Source organism: Triturus cristatus, chromosome 12 (genome assembly GCF_964204655.1).
Source record: "Triturus cristatus chromosome 12, aTriCri1.1, whole genome shotgun sequence".
Lineage (NCBI taxonomy): Eukaryota > Metazoa > Chordata > Amphibia > Caudata > Salamandridae > Triturus > Triturus cristatus.
In genome coordinates this window covers 262,293,109-262,311,844 of record NC_140595.1, presented here as the reverse complement: position 1 = coordinate 262,311,844, position 18,736 = coordinate 262,293,109, and the positions used below count along the sequence as shown (strand labels likewise).

The following is an 18,736-nucleotide window of genomic DNA, read 5'->3' as shown; positions in this document are numbered from 1 at the left end:
TTATTCCATCTCCTTAACAAATACTTTCTTGACCAACGTCAACTAACATAGACTTCAATATCCGAGTTTACTCATCTCTCTAGACATTCAAGGATAGTTGGTGGTCGGACGGTTTTAACCACCTTATCTTCCATGCTGTATTTGTTTTATCCCTGTTTGCTTCCTTACTGTCTGCCTACTATGTAATGCAATTTCCGTCAGTTTTTTTCTTTACAGTATGTATGTAAAGCGCTCTGATACCTACGGGTCAAGCTAGCGCTATATAAACTTTTAAAATAAATAAATCATCCTTTTAGGCCTTGTTCTCCGGAACCTGTGCCTGGGCTTCCAATGCCCCCACGACTACCTGGTAGTCAGAGCGACCCCTACCAAACTCAAAGAGTTTTATGAGGTCATGCACCTCATCTTTGGGCAGCCAGATCCCACCGCCGTTCTTGCAGGCCCCGCAGGGTCAGAAGGGGGCTCCTCAGGGTCCACCGGCAGCTCCGGCATAGCACCGATGGCCACCAAGGATCCATTCCTGGATCCAGACTAGGGACGGTTGTACCATCTCGACCTTCCCCGGCGCTGGTCATGATGCACCCGACACTGCCGGCACCCACCAGTGGAGTCGTCCTCATTGCCATCCCTGACTCTGACACCGAGCCGGACTCTGGCTCCGGCTGGAGGCTTTCCTCGTAGATTGGAGCTTGAGCCCTATTTTTCTGTGCTAGGCCATGGGAAAGACTTGTGCTTTTAGAATACCGGCCCTGTGAGGAAGAACAGCAAATAGACTGGTGTGAGGAACTGGGTGAAGCCAGTGGACTGGATAGGTCTCCAGATACTGGTATGCTTTATCCCCTTACCGTGGCTACGGAGGAGGGTCCTACGCAATGGTGGGGAGCAGGGCAGCTGAGGTCCTGGACCTTAGCTTGCCTTCGGTAAGAATAATGACAAACACCTGTTCAAAAGAGGGAAGAACTCTTATTCTTTACAAATAAGTGTCTTTCATTTTTGAGAAGTATCGCTACAACAAATAGGGTACTTGGTATGTGGTGACATTAAAAATAATTTCCCTGCCACCTACATTAACGCGAATTGAAGCTTCTTCACACTACACTGAGAGTGAATAGAACTCTGGTAATATATAAAGGAGGAAACAAATCCCTTATCTCGCTTGTTCTGTTGAAGGTGGTCCACAATTGAATGATTGCCACTTAAACGTGTCAACACCATTTTCCCTGAATCCAACCACAAGGAAATTTGGGAAGGAACAAAGTGTTATACCGACCAGTGAACATCTTTGATAAATAAATGTTGGATTAGCCTGTGCAATAGTTCATATAGATCTGTGCCAACAATAGGGTCCCCAATGTATTTGATTGTTTTTAATGTATAATGTCTTTTTTGCTGGATTTTAACATGTTTATTATGTATGTGACTCGTACTTTCATGCTATGTATGTATTTTATTAATGTTTTTATATATTTTGAAATGGTCGTATATTGTGTGTGACACACGGATGTCTTAAAAAATCAAATACATTTTTGATTTTGCATCTTCAGTTTGGTGGTGGAGGTTAAAATACTAATTTTGATTTAGTTATTCTTTTTTTTTTTTTTTTTTTTTTTTTTTGAAACCGTTTATTGCAATCTCAAATAGTTACAAGTATGGGCCTACAACCATCCGGCCGGCCGCTAGAGTGGCAGAAGCATATGACATACATACAGTAAGAGTCTCTTGGCGGTGCAGATTGGTAAAGCAGGAGATATCAATAGCGCAGGCCACATAACTCCAAGCCCACAATACGGTTTCCTTTTATCAAAACAGAACACAACAAACCACACCCGCAAGGCAACCCGCAATCCAAAGTGACGGCACGTGCTCCTTAAGTGGGGGATCCCAACCAGCAGCCAAACTCTGAAGAGGGGGAATGGGAACAGATCAGGGACTGGGGAACCACATGCCCACGGCTGGGGGAGGGGGTCGGCTAGGGGGACGGAGCTGGTGAGGCAGCCGGTAGCAGTGGCGGCTCACAAATACCCCCGCGATAGGCGTTCCAGGGGCCCCAGATTTTCACCCACGCCCCAGGCTTACCCCTCGCCACATACACCACCTTTTCACGAAACATACACCAATCCATGTGTTCTTTCCAGGCCGACACCGCCGGGGGCCTCTGGGATCCCCACAATTGAGCAATGTCCCGCTTAGCTATCATGTATCCCAGAGTCACCCACCGCGTCTGCGGAACCGAGTAGTCAGTGGGTTCCCACACATTCAGCAAGCACCTCCTCGCTTCAGGCAACAGCGCGACACGCGTGACCACTCGCAGGACCTCATGCACACCACGCCAGAATCGCTCCACCTTGGGGCATTCCCACAGAATATGCAAGAAAGTTGCCAAGGCACCACAGCCACGCTTACACAATCCATCCTCAGCGAAGCCCATACGTAGAAGCCTTGGCCCCGTCACGTAAACCCGGTGGAGGATCTTAAGCTGGACGAAGCGAAGGCGAGCCGGGATGGCCACCTCCTTCGGAGAGGCCACCGCGGAAATCCAGTCCTCGTCGTCCAGTTCCAGCCCATCGGCAACCCAGGCCTCGCGGAGGCCAGTCAGCAGGCCCGATCGGTCGTTAATCAGCTTTTTATATATAAGGGAGATCGTGCTGTCTGGGACATGGCCATCCAGCACTCTGTCCTCCAGGGGGGAAGACTCCGGTATGGATGCAACATCCGGAAAGACGGAGCCCAGCGCGTGGCGGACTTGCAAGTACCGAAAGTACTCACTGCCTTGCAACTGAAACTCCGTCTGCAGCGTCTCGAAAGTTTTGAATCCCCCCCTCGTCCAGAGATCTCCCACTTTGCTGATGCCGATCGTGTCCCACTTCTCGAAGCCCTTCGATGTCCACAGGGAGCCCAACCTCTCAGACGCATATAGCGGTGACGCCCGGGTCAAACGGTCCTTCCACCCCATAGCTGCGTTAGCCGCGTGCCATACACGCACCATGACACGCGTCGGTCCCGTCAGGCGGGAGTCGGGCGCGCCAGAGTAGAGCGCTCGATTGTAGTCGCCACCGGGCAGGAGCATCTTGTCCATTTCAAATGCCGGGTTCAAGGCGGGCCCGTAGAGGCCATGATTAATTGCAGCTAGCTGGGAGGCCCAGTAATACCGTTTAATATCCGGGAGGGCAATCCCCCCATCGTACCACGGGAGCGTCAATTTAGCCAGAGCAATACGCGGCCTCCCGTCCCAGAACAGGCGCCGCTGCAGGCTCTCCACCTCACGGAAGTAGCGCGCCGGGACCAAGTCCATAGTGTTCTGGAGAGCGTACAGAAAGCGCGGCAACGACATCATCTTAAACAAGGCCGCTCGGCCAAGCGGCGAAAGCGGCAGACGCCGCCAACGCACAACGTCCTCCTTCAAGCGCTGGAGGGGGGGGTAGCAAATTCCGCTCGTAGCGGGCCTCCGGGTCCAGAGTAATATATATACCCAGGTACCGGAACCCCTGGGAGGCAATCTGGATCGGGCAGTCCCGTGGTAGGACCGGAGCCTCCCCGGAAAGCACATATACGCAGGATTTCGCCCAGTTGATGACAAGGCCTGAGTTGCGACCGAATGAGCGCAAGACATCAACCAGGACAATCAGTGATTTACGCGGGGAGGCGAGATACAGAAGGATATCATCGGCGTAGAGGGACACGCGGTCCTCATGCTCGGGGGTCCAGCGGAGACCACGGATGGAAGGGTGCCACCGCAGCCACTCCGCCAGGGGTTCCAAGGCCAGTGCAAACAGGAGCGGCGACAAGGGGCAACCCTGTCGCGTGCCCCGTCCCAGCGCGAATGGGGCCGAGACTCGTCCATTCACCACCACCTGCGCCAATGGGCCCGAATACAACAATTTGACCCAGCTGATGAATCCCGGTCCAAATCCAAATTTCGCCAGCATCGCCCAGATGTATGGCCATTCAAGCGTGTCAAACGCCATGGTGGCGTCTAAGGACGCCAAGATGGCCGGCTCCCGCACAAACGGGACACGCGCGATTTAGTTATTCTTGATACACCTTAGAATGTTCATGGTGTTTGCAATGGATGCGTGAGTGGATGAATTGTTTTGATATAGCTACCCAAGGGAAGCCTTATTTCTCTACTGTTGAGTAGTGCTCTGTTCCCTTGGCTGGTGGGGCCACCTCGCTAGTTTAAGTAACACACTCATATCCCCAGTCACCCACTGGTGATTAAGGGATCTCAGATAAAGTGCCCTCTTGTGGGGCTCTTTGGGCATTACAGCGCCAGCCCAACGAGTAGCACACCCAATGATGAAGCATGCCACCTTTGGGTGAGTGGGGGCACTTGATTATTTGAGCGCATGCTCCCAGTGACTACATACAGACTTCACTGTTAGTCTTCCATAGTCAGTGTTGAACAGTATACCTCCCGGTTAACGATTCAAGATTTGAGGAGATTTTATACTGGACCAGAAATCACCTCATAGATTGTTTTCTTTAGCCAGCTTGGTGTTCTCTCCCAAGCTGTCACAAACGTGAGAGATGCAGCAAAGTTCACAATTCGTTGCAGACTTGACATGACTGACTCAGTAGGCAGAACCGTTTTAATAACAACGTTGTCCCTGAGGTTCCACGCCTGGCTGAGGACAGCTGAATTTTCAGGGGATGTTCAAGCTTCCCTTATGGACATGCCTTTCGATGGCACCCATCTCTGGAGACAAGCGGATTCGGTGCCCAGACACTTCACAGACTCTTGGGCTGCAGCCAGTTCCTTTCCTTGTCACCCCAATCCTCATTTTGTGTCTATGGAAGGAGCTTCCAAACGCGACAATTCCCACCCTGCCAATCTGCCACGCATGCTTCCAGCTTCTGCGTGGATGTAGTATCCACAGGCCTGGTAGGTCAGGTGGCCAGCGTTCTAGTCAGTCTGCTATCCCCCTGCCCCCCTCCCCACACCAGCAGCTGCAGTCTCCAAACTCTCCTAATCTGCTCCTTTACCACCATGGGTACCCAGTTGTCAGTGTAATTCCCCATCACCTGCCTCACTGGCAGTCCATAACATTGGACAGGTGGGTTTTGCAAATTGTGTGATGGGGCTACTACCTCCCCTTCGAGACTTCCCCTTCCCATGCCACCATCTCGCGACTGGCTGAAGGAAGATCATCTGTCCCTTCTCCATGAGAGGTTACAGCTCTCTTGGCCAAGGAAGCCATAGAGAGGGTTCTGGTGCCAGAAGTAGGCTGTGGTTGCCATTCCTGCAAATTTCTTGTTCCCAAAAAGGGCTAGGGCTTCATCCTGTTCTAGGTCTACAAGCCCTAAATCTCTTCCTCCAGGAGAAGTTCAAAATGCTCTTGTCATCTCAGGTCTTGTGTGCCCTGGATCCAAGAGACTGAAAGGTGGTGTTGGTCTTGCGGGATTCTTATCTTCATATTCCCGAGCTGCATGCCCACCGGTGCTGTCTACAGTTTATGGTAGGCAATGAGCATTTTAAGTTCACTGTGCTCCCCTTTGGCCTTACCAGTGTCCCTTTGGTGTTCACCAAGGCGATCATGGTGGTGGCTGCTCATCTGTGGAGAGAAGGGGAGCCAGTCTTTCCCTATCTTAAGAGCTGGCTGCTGAAGGCGGGCTCGTCCCAGGCTGTCCTCTCTCACCTCCAGACTACAACAAACCTTCTGCACTTGCTGGGTTTCACAATGAACATGCCGAAGTCACACCTGACTCCCTCTCAAACACTCCTTTTTATCGGCGCTGTTCTAGACCCAGTGCAGTTTCAGGGCTATCCTTCTAAGCAGCGAGTCCAAGGTATTCAAGCGATAATACTGATGTTTCAGCCTCTATCCTCTATTGTGGTGAGACTGACTGTGAGGCTGCTGGGCCTCTTGGCCTCCTGCATCCTGCTGGTGACACATTCCAGATGGCGTATGCAGGGTCTGCAGTGGGACCTGAAGTTCCAGTGGCTGCAGCTTCAGTGCAATCTCTCCTACGTGGTCCAGATCCTGGAGGAATCTGCAAAAGATCTGCAGTGGTGGCTCACAGACCGTGTTTGGGTCAGAGGCCGACCCCTCTCCCTTCCCCAAACAGATCTGACAGTAGTTACAGATGAGTCACTCCTGGGAAGGGGCGGCCATATGGGAGAGGTGAAGAACAGAGGACTCTGGTCTCTGGTGGAATCCGGACTCCACACCAACATACTGGAGCTCCATGCGATTTGACTGGTATTGAAAGCCTTTCTATTGTCCATCAATGGGAAGGCTAGTGCAGGTGTTCACTGACAACACCACCACCATATGGTGTGGCAACAAACAGGGTGGGTGGGATTGTGGACCCTTTGTCAAGAGGTTGTGTGTCCCTGGACATGGCTGGAACAGCAGGGCATATCCCTGGTGATTCAACACCAGGTGGGCTCTCTGAATGCAAGAGCAGACAAACTATTGAAGATGCCTAGTGGATCACAAATGGCGTCTGCACCCCACAAGGTCTCTTTCAGCAGTGGGGGGATCCTTGGTTAGGTCTGGTTGCCTCCACTGAGAACGCACAAGGTCAGCAATTTTGTGTGCTAGACTTTTCAAGGTGGTTCTCGCTCGGCGACGCCCTTCGTCTCAAGTGGAGCTCAGGCCTCCTGTATGCCTTTCCACCCATGCCACTCCTGCTGAGAGTTCTCAAGAAGATCAGGAACGACCGGGCCCAAATCATCCTTGTGGCTCAAGACTGGGCACAGAGAGTCCGGTGTCCCAATATACTGAGCATGGCCATTGATCCATTGATCAAACTGCCCTTTCAAGAAACTCTGTTGTCACAGCAGCAGGGGAGTGTTCTTCACTCGAACCTGTCGACTTTCCACCTTCTTGCGTGGAGATTGAGTGGCGAGGGTTGACAGCTTTTGATCTTCCTCCCCAAGTCTGTAACATCATCTTGGAAGCCAGGCATCCCTCCACTAAGACGTTATACTCCTACCATTGGATAAAGGTTTGTGGCATGGTGCAGAAAAGTCTGTTGACCCCCTTTCTGAAGTATTGCTTTTCTTTATTTCCCTTGTCCAGCAGGGCTCTGCTCTGGGCACTCTTAAGGGCTAACTATCTGCCTTTTTGCGGTTGCCTGACCAACCCTCTTTGTTCAAGTTCCCTATTGTATACAGGTCTCTCAAAGGTCTTACTTATCTCTTCCCTTCTTCACCATTCATTATGCCTCAGTCGGATTTTAATTTGGTTTTAACCTTTTTAATGTACGCTCCTTTCAAGACTCTCCACAATTGTTCTATCAGGCTTCTTACACTGAAAACAGCCTTCCTTGTGGCAATTGCACCTGCCCGTCCAGTGAGCGAGCTGCAGTCCTTATCATCTAACCCGCCTTACTTCTCAAAATGTCCTGCCATACTGGTAGTTTACACGAGGGGCTCTTTTCTTCCAAAAGTGATCACACCATTTTATGTAAGCCAATCAATCACCATGCCTACTTTGAGAGCTGATTCCCCCCAGAGCTAAAGCTGTGACCACTGCATTAGCACGTGGAGTTTAGTTCCTGGATATCTGCCAGGAAGCAGCTTGGGTTTCACTGCACACGTTGACCAAACATTACTGTCTGGACAGTCCGGTCCACAGAGATGGGCACTTGATTCATTTGGTCCTGCAGAACTTCCTCGTTTGAAATAGGTTTGCAGACCCTCCTCCGGGGATGGTATTGCTTGAGAATCTATTCAAAGGTATGGAATCTGCCTCTAGAGGTCTCTATCAGATGAACAAGTTACTTACCTTTGGTAATGCATTATATTGTAGAGATTATATCTAGCCACAGGTTCCTTGTACCCACCCATCCTCCCTACTCTGCAAACAGATTTCTAGGGACAGGGATGTCCTCTTTCAGGGCCCTAGTTTTGACACACCAGTGGTCAGTGTTTTCATGGCTCTGTGTATCTGGTGTGGAAAGTCGTGAAAAGAAACTGACTTCATCACACCTTGGTGGCACCTATATATGTACAGCGATGTCACTTTCGGCGCCGACGACTGATGCGGAGTCAATTAATACCACCTACTGGTGCAAAGGGGTACTGCTCACGAAAAATCTTCCGGATCCAGTCTAATGCCTCGGAAGAATTCAAAGGAAAGGAATCTGTGGCTAGATATAGTCTGTAGAAGATAAGGTGTTACCGAAGGTAAGTAACTTGTTCTCTTATGGGTGCCAGATTAAAGAGTACTTTCTTTTCTCAAAAGGTAAGCACTAGACTGGACATTGTAATTATTGTGTTGTTGGTTGATCATTTAGTTCTAAGCTCATGCCTTTGTACTACCTCCCTGAGAAGCCTGTGACAGCTCGTTTTCACTACCCTAAATGTCACATATGGGAAAGGATTGTACTTGGCACAGACCGCAAGGAACCCGAGGCGTTAGTCTTTACAATTATTAGCTGACTACAGTGGGGTATTTTCAGCACAGGTGCATTGCATAGTGCTTGCTTCAGGTCCTCCAGGGCCTTATGACATTGTGCTGTCCAAATCGCGTTCAGGGCTTTTATAGCTACAAAGTTATAATATCCAGCAAATACTTGAAAGGCTCTTACTTGTATCAGGTTGATGGGAACCATTCACTTTATCACGGACTGGATCTTGGTACCCATTGGGCTGATCTCTCAATTTCTCCACCTGATGTCTGAAGTAGATTACAGAGGACTGCCCCACGTAGAACATGGTTGCCTTGATGGTCAGGTTTGCTCCCTGTATCCATACCAACAACTGTTTTAGATGCCTCAGGTGATCCTTTGGCAAATTTCTAAAGATGACAATATTTTTAAGGTACGTCATACACAATTCTTCCACCTGAAAATCCATAGGAGCATACCATTGGGCATTACCTGAAACTGACAGAGCTCTTTTGTGTAAATAATGCAATCTTATTCTTGACACAAAGTTTTAATGTGATCTCCCAGCAGTCACTGGTCAGTACAAAGGTACTCCAGTAGTGTTTACCACCCAGCTGGTAACTTGTATGTCTTACACAAAGACTGGTCGCAACCCTGTAGTGAGTGGAAAGAGATGGGAAATTGTCCAAGGACATCTCCACACTCTTTCTTCTGCTCCAGTCTTAGCTCCGAGGGAAGTAGTACCCCGTCCACAGAACCATCCTTTATTTCACCATGCAGCAGGTCAGTAAAAAGTTGACTGTCTTCCTCCACCCATTCTCTTTTGGCCATGATATTCAGAGGGCAGTCTCACCAGAGGTATGGATAACCATTTTCAACTTCCGTGTGGCACCTGTGCTCACTGAGTAGCTGACTTATAAAATCTTCTGCACTACCCTGTATGGCGCACACCACTCCTCCTCCAAATCCCTTGAACAAATGGGTTTCATCATCCATGCCGCCTGACCATTCTGGTACCCAGTCAGTGCTGCTTGGTGGTCTTAGCACGTCTACCACATCCTTTTCAGGTGACTCAGAAGTTCCTTCCACCTTCTTTGACTGAGCTGGGTGGGCTATGCCCTGGGTGCCCTAAAGGAAGCTCAGAAACTGTACCCTACCCCTTTCTATAGCATCTCTGTGTAGTCAAACAGGAGACATGGAAAGAGAAGAGCCTGCTTTCTCCTAAGGTTCCCATTATGCTTTTAATGGTCTTGGTAAACCTTTCTACCAATCTTTCATTTGTGGATGGTACACATGGAGAATTGTTGGCTCACATCAGCTTGCTCCCACATCTCTCTCATGTAAAAGAGATAATTTGTTGCTCACTCAGAAATTCCTGTCTTAGGAAATCCAAACCATGAAAAGATCCATAGGAGTTCACTAGCTACCATCTTCATAATCGTGTTCTTCAGAGGTACCACCTCTGGATAGCTGGTAGCAAGATATACTTGCCGCCTGATGCTGAGGGGTTTTAATTTCCAACAGGTCAGATGGAACACCTACAACTGATAGTGTCACCAACGGTGCCTTGCACTCAGCTCCTGACTTGCCACTCAATTGGCAAGTAGCACAGGTTCTGCAGAGTCTGTGTATCTAAGCGTCCTTGGTTAGTAGAACATAGCCCATTCCATCCATCCTGTGTCTTTGTTATGCCCAAGTGTCCTGTTATTTGCACTTCATATGCCAGTGACAACAGACAATTCCTGTTTAATAGTGAGATCCCTAGCCTCTTGCTTAGAGCCTGGCTCAGAATTCATGAGCTCACAATAAAGCAGTTGGTCCTCTCAGCCAACATAATGTCATCCAATCACTCCCTTGCTGACCTGTTCCATTGCTTTCTTCCGAAGTTCCACAAGTGTTGATCATTCAGCTTGTTCTTGGTGAAATCCCTCCTACATAAGTCCTCCTACCAGTCAGCTCTGGCAGTGACTCGGACCCCAACACCTTGTCCGAATTTGGAGTCTTATTATCTGCTCCATCAGAAGAAGAGGAAATGAACACCATAGCCATGCCTTCTCACAGTCTACTCTGATTTGTTCACTGCCTTTCTCTGGCCCTTGCAAATCTGGGATGAATCCAGTCTCTTCCTAAGATTGATGTGCATTCTGTACTCGGGTCAGCATAGCTCACTTGGTTTAAGCCACGCACGCTTCTGGTCCTGGCACTAGACATGGGGCAATCAAATCTTTGTTCACGAGATATCCAACACCTTGCTTTTCTCACCCCTACAGCGACCATGGTTGACTTGCCTTTAGTTTCTACCTCTATTTGAACAGTATGGTATTCCATTGCAATCCCACTGGTTGCCGAGCCTGTGCCACTGGCACCATGGGGAATCTGTTCTGGTTTTAAATACTTCTCTCAACCAAAAATGTAAGAATCTGTATTCCACAGGAACATTCCTCCTATTGATACTAGCTTCCAACACAAACCCCATTATATTTAGATATATGTGCATGCGGGCATCTTGTTTTTTTCTCCAGTGGTCACAGATACAAGTTTGAGTGGAACAGAGCCCTCTCCAATCTCTTAACCACAATCAATACACTTGCTATTATAAATTGTATTGGGTTCCTCTCGCACTTTGGCTTAGAGCCATGCTGCTCCAGCCCTTCGTTACTCCAGTTAGCTAACAACTTGTCGGCCAACACTGCAAGAAAAGAAGTACTCAAAATGGAATGTTCGAGGCATATGAGCTGCAGATTGTACACTTAGCATAGATCGCCATCTGGTGTTGGGCCCGGATGTTTGCAGTTTGTTTTTCTTCTTGGACAGTCTTTGGAAGTCACGAGTTTGGTGACTCCTTCTTCGGTCCGTACTGCGCATGGGCTTCGGCTCCATCCTCAGATTGTTTTTTTCCGCCATCGGGCTCGGATGTGATACTTCGTGCTCCGGCTTCGAACTTCTACGGTTCCAGCCTCGACGGAAAATCCTCGTCTCTTCGAGTTTCTTCATCATTATCTTCATCTCTCGAAGCGGCACTTTTCTCCATCCCGTACATCGGCACCGGCCTTCGGGCCCTCCTCGACTCCGGTCCCGGCCGATGGAAAGGACTCCGTTCAAAAAGTGCCCAAAATGTGGGTCTAAATTTCCCCACACCGACCTCCATCAGGTGTGTAATCTTTGCCTCTCTCCAGAACACGAGGCCAGAGACTGCCCCGCTTGTAAGTCTTTTCGATCGAAGAAAACCATCCGGGATCGAAAAGCTCGACGCACCATGGCGCACTCATCGTCTGCAGCCCCACCGGACATCTTCGGAGACGGCGCCGAAGCTTCGGGGCAAACACACACCGAGCAGGAAGAAGACGTCGTCAGCGCTTCCGAGGCCGACGACTCCGACGTGGAGGACATCACACCGGCGCAGCGGGCCGTGAGTACTATGCCCCCTCCCACCCCCGCGCCCAAAACCAAAGAGACTCAGGTTACTCCCTCGCCTGCCGGCCTGGGCAAAACCAAGACCAAAGCTTCGATCACCCCACCTTCGGGCTCGGTGTCGAAGCATCCAAAGTCTGACGGCAGCTCGGGATCGAGCCAGCCGACGCCCGGTGCCGAAAAACAGCATCCGGCACAAAAGAAAGCAATATCCAGCTCGACTCCGAAGCCACCGGTGCCGAAGCCTGGACTCTCGGTGCCGACCAAACACAAACATAAATCTGTCGGCACCGACGCTCCGGCGCCGAAAACTCCTTCGACGCCGAAAAAACAGGAGGCCCCAAAAAAGCATGGCGCACACAAACCATCGAAGTCCTCGGCTCCGAAATCACCGGTGCCGACGGACGATTCGACGCCACTGGCTCTGTTTACACCAGACCCTCTACAAAAGACTCTGTCCAAAGATCCAAAGACTGGACTATTGACTTTAATTATCAAGAAAAGATGCCTTGATACTCCGGCTCCTCCTCCACCACCCAAAAGGAAGGACTCTGCTACTTCTCCCCTCAGAGTGCCCTCCCCACTACCGCCTCCCCTATCTCCTCCACCAACTCCACCCCCTCCCCGTCCCAGGTCTCCGCCACCTCCACCTCACTACGATCCGGCCCCATCCCCAGATCCGGATGATGGGGACCCGGACAATTACCCGGCGGACGTCCCAAAGGATCCCACTCCACCAGGGACCCCAGACCCATGGGAGGATTACAATAACCCTGATATACCAGATATACCTCAGGACGACCTATACCCATCCAGGCCGTCTCCTCCAGAGGACTCCTTAGGGTTTCATCATTTAGTGCAGAGAGCAGCACACTACCATGGGGTGGACATGCACAGTGAACCAGTGGAAGAAGACTTCCTACTGGATACATTTGACATACAAGACAAATCCACTTCTATTCTACCCATGCTTAAGGGTGTCACCAAGCACGCTACAGAGGTGTTCAAAGACCCTGTCAGGGCCAGAGTACTGAACCCTAGAATAGAGAAGAAGTACAAAGCGGCACCCACAGACCCTGCATACATTAAGGGCCCTGCTCCCCTAGATTCCCTAGTTGTCTCCACAGCTAGAAAGCGGGCTAACTCCCAATCCTCAGGAGAAGCCCCACCGCCAGACAAGGAATCTAAACTTCTGGACGCGTCTGGTAAACGCACCGCCTCCCAAGCTGCAAACATACGGCGCATTGCAAACACACAAGCACTGCTTGCGCGATATGACAGAGCACACTATGACGAACTAGAGGCTCTCATGCAGCACCTTCCAGATAAACACAAGCGCAAGGCTCATGACCTGATACAGGAGGGTAAACTAATTACAAACACCTCCATTAAGTGTGCCCTCGATGCAGCCGACACTGCTTCTAGAGCCATAAATACAAGTGTCCTGCTTCGTCGCCATGCCTGGCTCAGGATCTCAGGGTTCAAGCCTGAAGTCCAGGCGTCCATACTCAATCACCCCTTTGACCAGCAAACTCTCTTTGGGCCAAAGGTAGACGAAGCGCTGGAAAAGATGAAAAAGGACACAGACACAGCAAAGTCTATGGGGGCACTCCAAACACAAGCCTCTAAACGTTCCTTGCGACGCTCGTCCTTTCGTGGCACAGGTAGAGGCTCCTCCACCGATAACGCCTCTACCTCCTACAAGTCCCCTCCTCAAAATACCTTTTCAAAGGGCAATCAAAGGGGTGGTTACAGAGGCAACAACAATAAGGGCAGGGGCAAAACCAACAACACCCGTTCTGCCACCCCACCCGCACAATGACTCCCCTCCGCTCCCCCCAGACCATCCCACTCCGGTCGGGGGCAGACTACAAGACTTTATCCACACATGGGAGTCCATAACATCGGACAAATGGGTGACCCAAATCATTCGGTCAGGGTACTGTCTCGAACTAACATCTACCCCACCCAATATCCCACCAAGGCACCGTCCAATGTCTCAAGAACATTCCACACTGCTCAAACAAGAGGTACTCTCACTCCTCCAAAAACACGCTATAGAGCAGGTCCCCGTCAATCAACAAAATCTAGGGGTCTACTCCCTATATTTCTTAATACCAAAGAAAGACGGGACCCTCAGACCCATTCTCGACCTCCGGCCTCTAAATGCCTACATACATTCAGACCATTTTCACATGGTCACCCTACAACAAGTCCTCCCACTCCTCTGCCAGGGAGACTTTCTCACAACCTTGGATCTGAAAGACGCATACTTTCACATTCCAATACACCCCTCTCACAGGAAATACCTCAGGTTCGTGGTGGACGGGCAACATTACCAATTCACGGTTCTCCCCTTCGGGGTCACCACCGCACCACGGGTGTTTACCAAATGCCTAGCAGTAGTAGCAGCACACCTCAGACGTCAACATATTCACGTCTTCCCTTACCTAGACGACTGGCTGATAAAAGCCGCGTCCTACGACCAATGTGTGCAACATACAAACAGCACCATCCAACTGCTCCACCAGCTAGGCTTCACGGTGAACTACCAAAAGTCCCACCTCATACCATCTCACACAAAGCAATATCTCGGGGCCACTATAGACACCTCCAAAGGTATTGCCTATCCAAACTCAGCGAGAATCACAAGCATTCAAGCCTTACGCAAAGCATTCCTTCCTCAACACTCTCTTCCAGCAAGAGTGTTTATGAAGCTCATAGGAATGATGGCGTCTTGCATCTTCATAGTGCCCCATGCAAGACTCCACATGCGTCCACTTCAAGAGTGCCTAGCACAACAGTGGAACCAGGCCCAGGGTCAGCTGACGGATCTGGTGTTGGTGGACGGCCGCACACATCACTCTCTGCAGTGGTGGAACACCACAAACCTTTCCAAAGGGCGGCCGTTCCTGGACCCGGTTCCTCAGGTGATTCCAACAGCGGACGCATCGCTCTCCGGCTGGGGAGCGCACCTCCTACACCTCACCATGCAAGGTCTATGGACGCCACAGCAAAAATCGCTCCACATCAACCATCTGGAGCTCTTGGCGATCTTTCTAGTCCTAAAATCTTTCCAAAAACAGATTTCGGGCAAAGCAGTCCTCATTCGCACAGACAACATGACTGCGATGTATTATATACAAAAACAGGGGGGGACACACTCTCCCCAGCTCTCTCGCTTAGCCCAGAGCATATGGAGATGGGCAATTCCCCAAAACATCTTTCTCCTGGCACAGCACGTTCCAGGCGTACAAAACACCATGGCAGATCTGCTCAGCAGACAAACGCAACAACTACACGAATGGGAACTGCATCCACAAGTTCTTCACCCATTCTTCCAACAGTGGGGGCATCCTCAGATAGACCTCTTCGCCACCCACGAAAACAAAAAATGCCCAAGCTTCGCCGCCAGATACCCACACCCATTGTCCAAGGGCAATGCGATATGGATGAACTGGTCAGGCAGATTTGCATACGCCTTTCCACCTCTCCCACTAATTCCATTAGTGGTCAGGAAGCTACAACAGCACTCCCTCACACTCATTCTGGTAGCTCCCACGTGGGCCAGGCAGCCGTGGTACACCACGCTACTACAACTATCAGTGGTGCCACATCAAAAACTGCACCTATCCCCATGCCTCCTAACCCAGAACCATGGAGAAATCAGGCACCCGGACCCAGCTCAGCTCAACCTGGCGATCTGGCTCCTGAGATCTTAGAATTCGGATACCTTAACCTTCCCCCTGATTGCATGAACATCATCATGGAAGCCAGACGTCCTACCACTAGGGCATGCTATGCCGCAAAGTGGAAAAGATTTGTAATTTACTGCCGTAATAATACAATCAACCCTCTAGATGCATCCATACAGCACATCATATGCTATCTGCTCCATCTTCACAGGTGTAACCTGGCATATTCATCCATACGCCTACACCTAGCAGCGATCGCTGCTTATCTACAAAACAGACAGCATTTATCACTCTTCAGAGTGCCCACTATTAAAGCCTTCATGGAAGGCCTTAAACGAGTAATTCCTCCCAGGGCACCACCTTCCCCTGTATGGAATCTAAATTTAGTTCTCACACGACTAATGGGTCCGCCCTTCGAACCAATGCACAAATGTGAGCTACAGTTTCTCACCTGGAAAACAGCTTTCCTTGTAGCTATCACTTCCCTTAGAAGGGTTGGTGAAATACAAGCGTTCACCATACAGGAACCCTACATACAAATGCATCACAGCAAGGTCATACTTCGCACAAATCCGAAGTTTCTGCCCAAAGTCATTTCCCCCTTCCATCTCAATCAATCAGTGGAATTACCTGTCTTCTTTTCGCAACCCCAATCTGTTGCGGAAAGGGCCTTACACACACTTGATGTGAAAAGGGCGTTGCTATACTACATACAAAGAACGCAACCCTTCAGGAAGACTAAACAATTGTTCGTTTCCTTCTCTCCACCACATAAAGGCAACCCCATTTCGAAATCAGGGATAGCTAGGTGGATTGTAAAATGCATACAAATTTGCTATCAAAAGGCAAAGAGAACACTATCTGTTCCTCCTAAAGCCCACTCTACAAGAAAGTTAGGGGCTTCTATGGCTTTTCTAGGGAATATACCCTTAGATGACATCTGCAAAGCAGCCACATGGTCTACACCGCACACCTTCACAAAACACTACTGTGTAGATGTGCATTCCAAGCAGCAAGCTAGGGTGGGCCAGGCTGTACTAAAGACACTTTTTCAAACAGCTGCAACGGATACCGGTGGTCGCCGCTAAGGTTGGGTACTGCTATATAATCTATGCTAAGTGTACAATCTGCAGCTCATATGCCTCGAACGGAATATGCTACTTACCAGTATGCATCTGTTCTTGGCATGTAGAGCTGCAGAGTTGTACACGCCCACCCGCCTCCCCGGCTACCTGTATCCGTTCCAGTACATCTTATTTAGATACAACACATGGGTTTCTCACTGTTATTACTACGCTCCATCATTTGCCTGTTGGCGAAAAACAATCTGAGGATGGAGCCGAAGCCCATGCGCAGTACGGACCGAAGGAGGAGTCACCAAACTCGTGACTTCCAAAGACTGTCCAAGAAGAAAAACAAACTGCAAACATCCGGGCCCAACACCAGATGGCGATCTATGCTAAGTGTACAACTCTGCAGCTCTACATGCCAAGAACAGATGCATACTGGTAAGTAGCATATTCCTTTCACTTTTCAGCTAACTCTATTGAATACAGCTTTCACCATATTGCCCGATTTTATGCAGCTTTTGAATGGTGAGATACAGAATAATTTTAAAACAAAGCTCTTTAGTGAGTCTTCCCATCAAGGCTAAACTTCTTCTTAACTCCGTTTTTTTCGCTTTACTAGCCATTTCAACCGTTTATACCAAGCATGTGAATCCAAATCATTGTACCCACCAGTGTCTTTCCTAGTACACATTCATTTAATTTTGCTTTAAAAACGTAAATTGTGGCTGCGAGAAGGGTGTCCTTCTATAAAGTATTTTGTATTGCAGTGATTAGAATGTAAAGTGTCTCTTCTAAAATGTATTATTTATCTTCTGCAGTAAGACGAACTCTGAAACATGGTGTCAATGAGGCTATGGCAGAGGCGTTGGGCCTGACCAAATCAAGCGAAGTTCAAGTCTAAAACTCTGGTCATTTGAAGGTCAACAGGAAAAACTAGTAATGTGATTGTTTTCCCCTCTGTGGAGAACATACAAAAACGACTACCTACGTATTTTAAGTGACACGTTAATGACAAGTGAATATAATGACCAATGTGTGAACATTGGCAAGAAAAGGGTATTCAAGCAAAACATTACCCACTGCTGTTGACCATGTATGCGGATGTCACATGAATTATGTACTATAGAAACTGTACATCTCTAAAATAGCTATGTATTAGCGACTGAATATTGTCACGTATATAGGCAAATCAGAGAAATGAAATGCTACAGGTATATATAAAATCTCTAAATAAAGTCTTAAATAAAATTTCTAATCAGTTTTTACAGCTTTCCATTTTGTCTCTCATTATGTTCAACTTCCGCTATGTATTCCATACGACTTTTGAACACTGATAAAGTGGCGTTGGGCTTTCCAAGCGTTGGAGGTATTACGGCATGGCAGTGTAAGATGTTTTTTTTTGTTGAGCTGGGTGAAGTTTTGACATCATTCACTAATTTGGCGGGGGGGGGGGAATGGGGAGTTGAAACCTTACCTTTAACACGTTTAGATGAACGTTCCTGACTGCCCAACACACGATTTCAGTCATTAGCCACTAATTCTGTGCAGGCTGAAAGTCCTTCCCAGTAAGACGTACCTACAGTGTACTGCCCTTGTTTGCTGCCCAGTAGGATGGGTTTTTCCCATTACCCAAGGCTACTCCAAGTCGTAGTAAATAAACACGGTAATGGCTGCCACTCCGCAGTTTTCACTGTCCGTTCATTACCACCAGAAAACCCATCGCGACAGTCTGCTCGAGTCCTTGAGCAGTAGATGAAATGTTTTCCCTGTGTCGCAAGGGTTGGCATATCGTATTTATGTTTCTGCTTCTCTAGTTTTGATCTTAACAATGTTGACAAAGCTTAAAAAATGTTTTACAAAAATGTATGCTTAGTTGCGAGACAGACACAACATCCAACACCTCAACTTTTTGGACATTTCTAAGGAATGTTACACGCATTATATCATAGGGCAAGTACTTTCACGAAGGTGATTTTCAAACTTTACTAAAAGAAAATTTCAGGTTTGGGCTGTTATACCTATTCCAGAACAAAAACAAGCACTGACAAAGCCAAAGGTCTCGTCAATGCAAGAGCTATTGGCTTTGCAAATGTGTTTTAGCAATTTTATACAGCAGCGTGGTTACTGTTGAGCTTGGTGAAAAGCTGGTGGTGTTAATGAGTGTTGTGAGGTGGCATAGTGTTGTGGAGAGGCATTGACTGTTGTGGAGTAGCGTAGAGTGCT

General features: G+C 48.9%; 1 protein-coding gene across 3 annotated transcripts in view; it reads left to right on the top strand.

Moving 5' to 3' along the window:
* Window positions 1–17,774, top strand: part of LOC146775817 (FH1/FH2 domain-containing protein 1-like) — a 2,636,482-nt gene extending 2,618,708 nt beyond the window's left edge. For all 3 annotated transcript variants that reach the window (XM_085639988.1, XM_085639986.1, XM_085639987.1), the window contains one exon: window positions 17,332–17,774. In XM_085639988.1, the coding sequence (XP_085496114.1) occupies window positions 17,332–17,414 (83 nt within the window). In that variant the 3' untranslated portion in view covers window positions 17,415–17,774. The remainder of the gene's footprint in view (window positions 1–17,331) is intronic.
* Window positions 17,775–18,736: the final 962 nt, after the last annotated feature.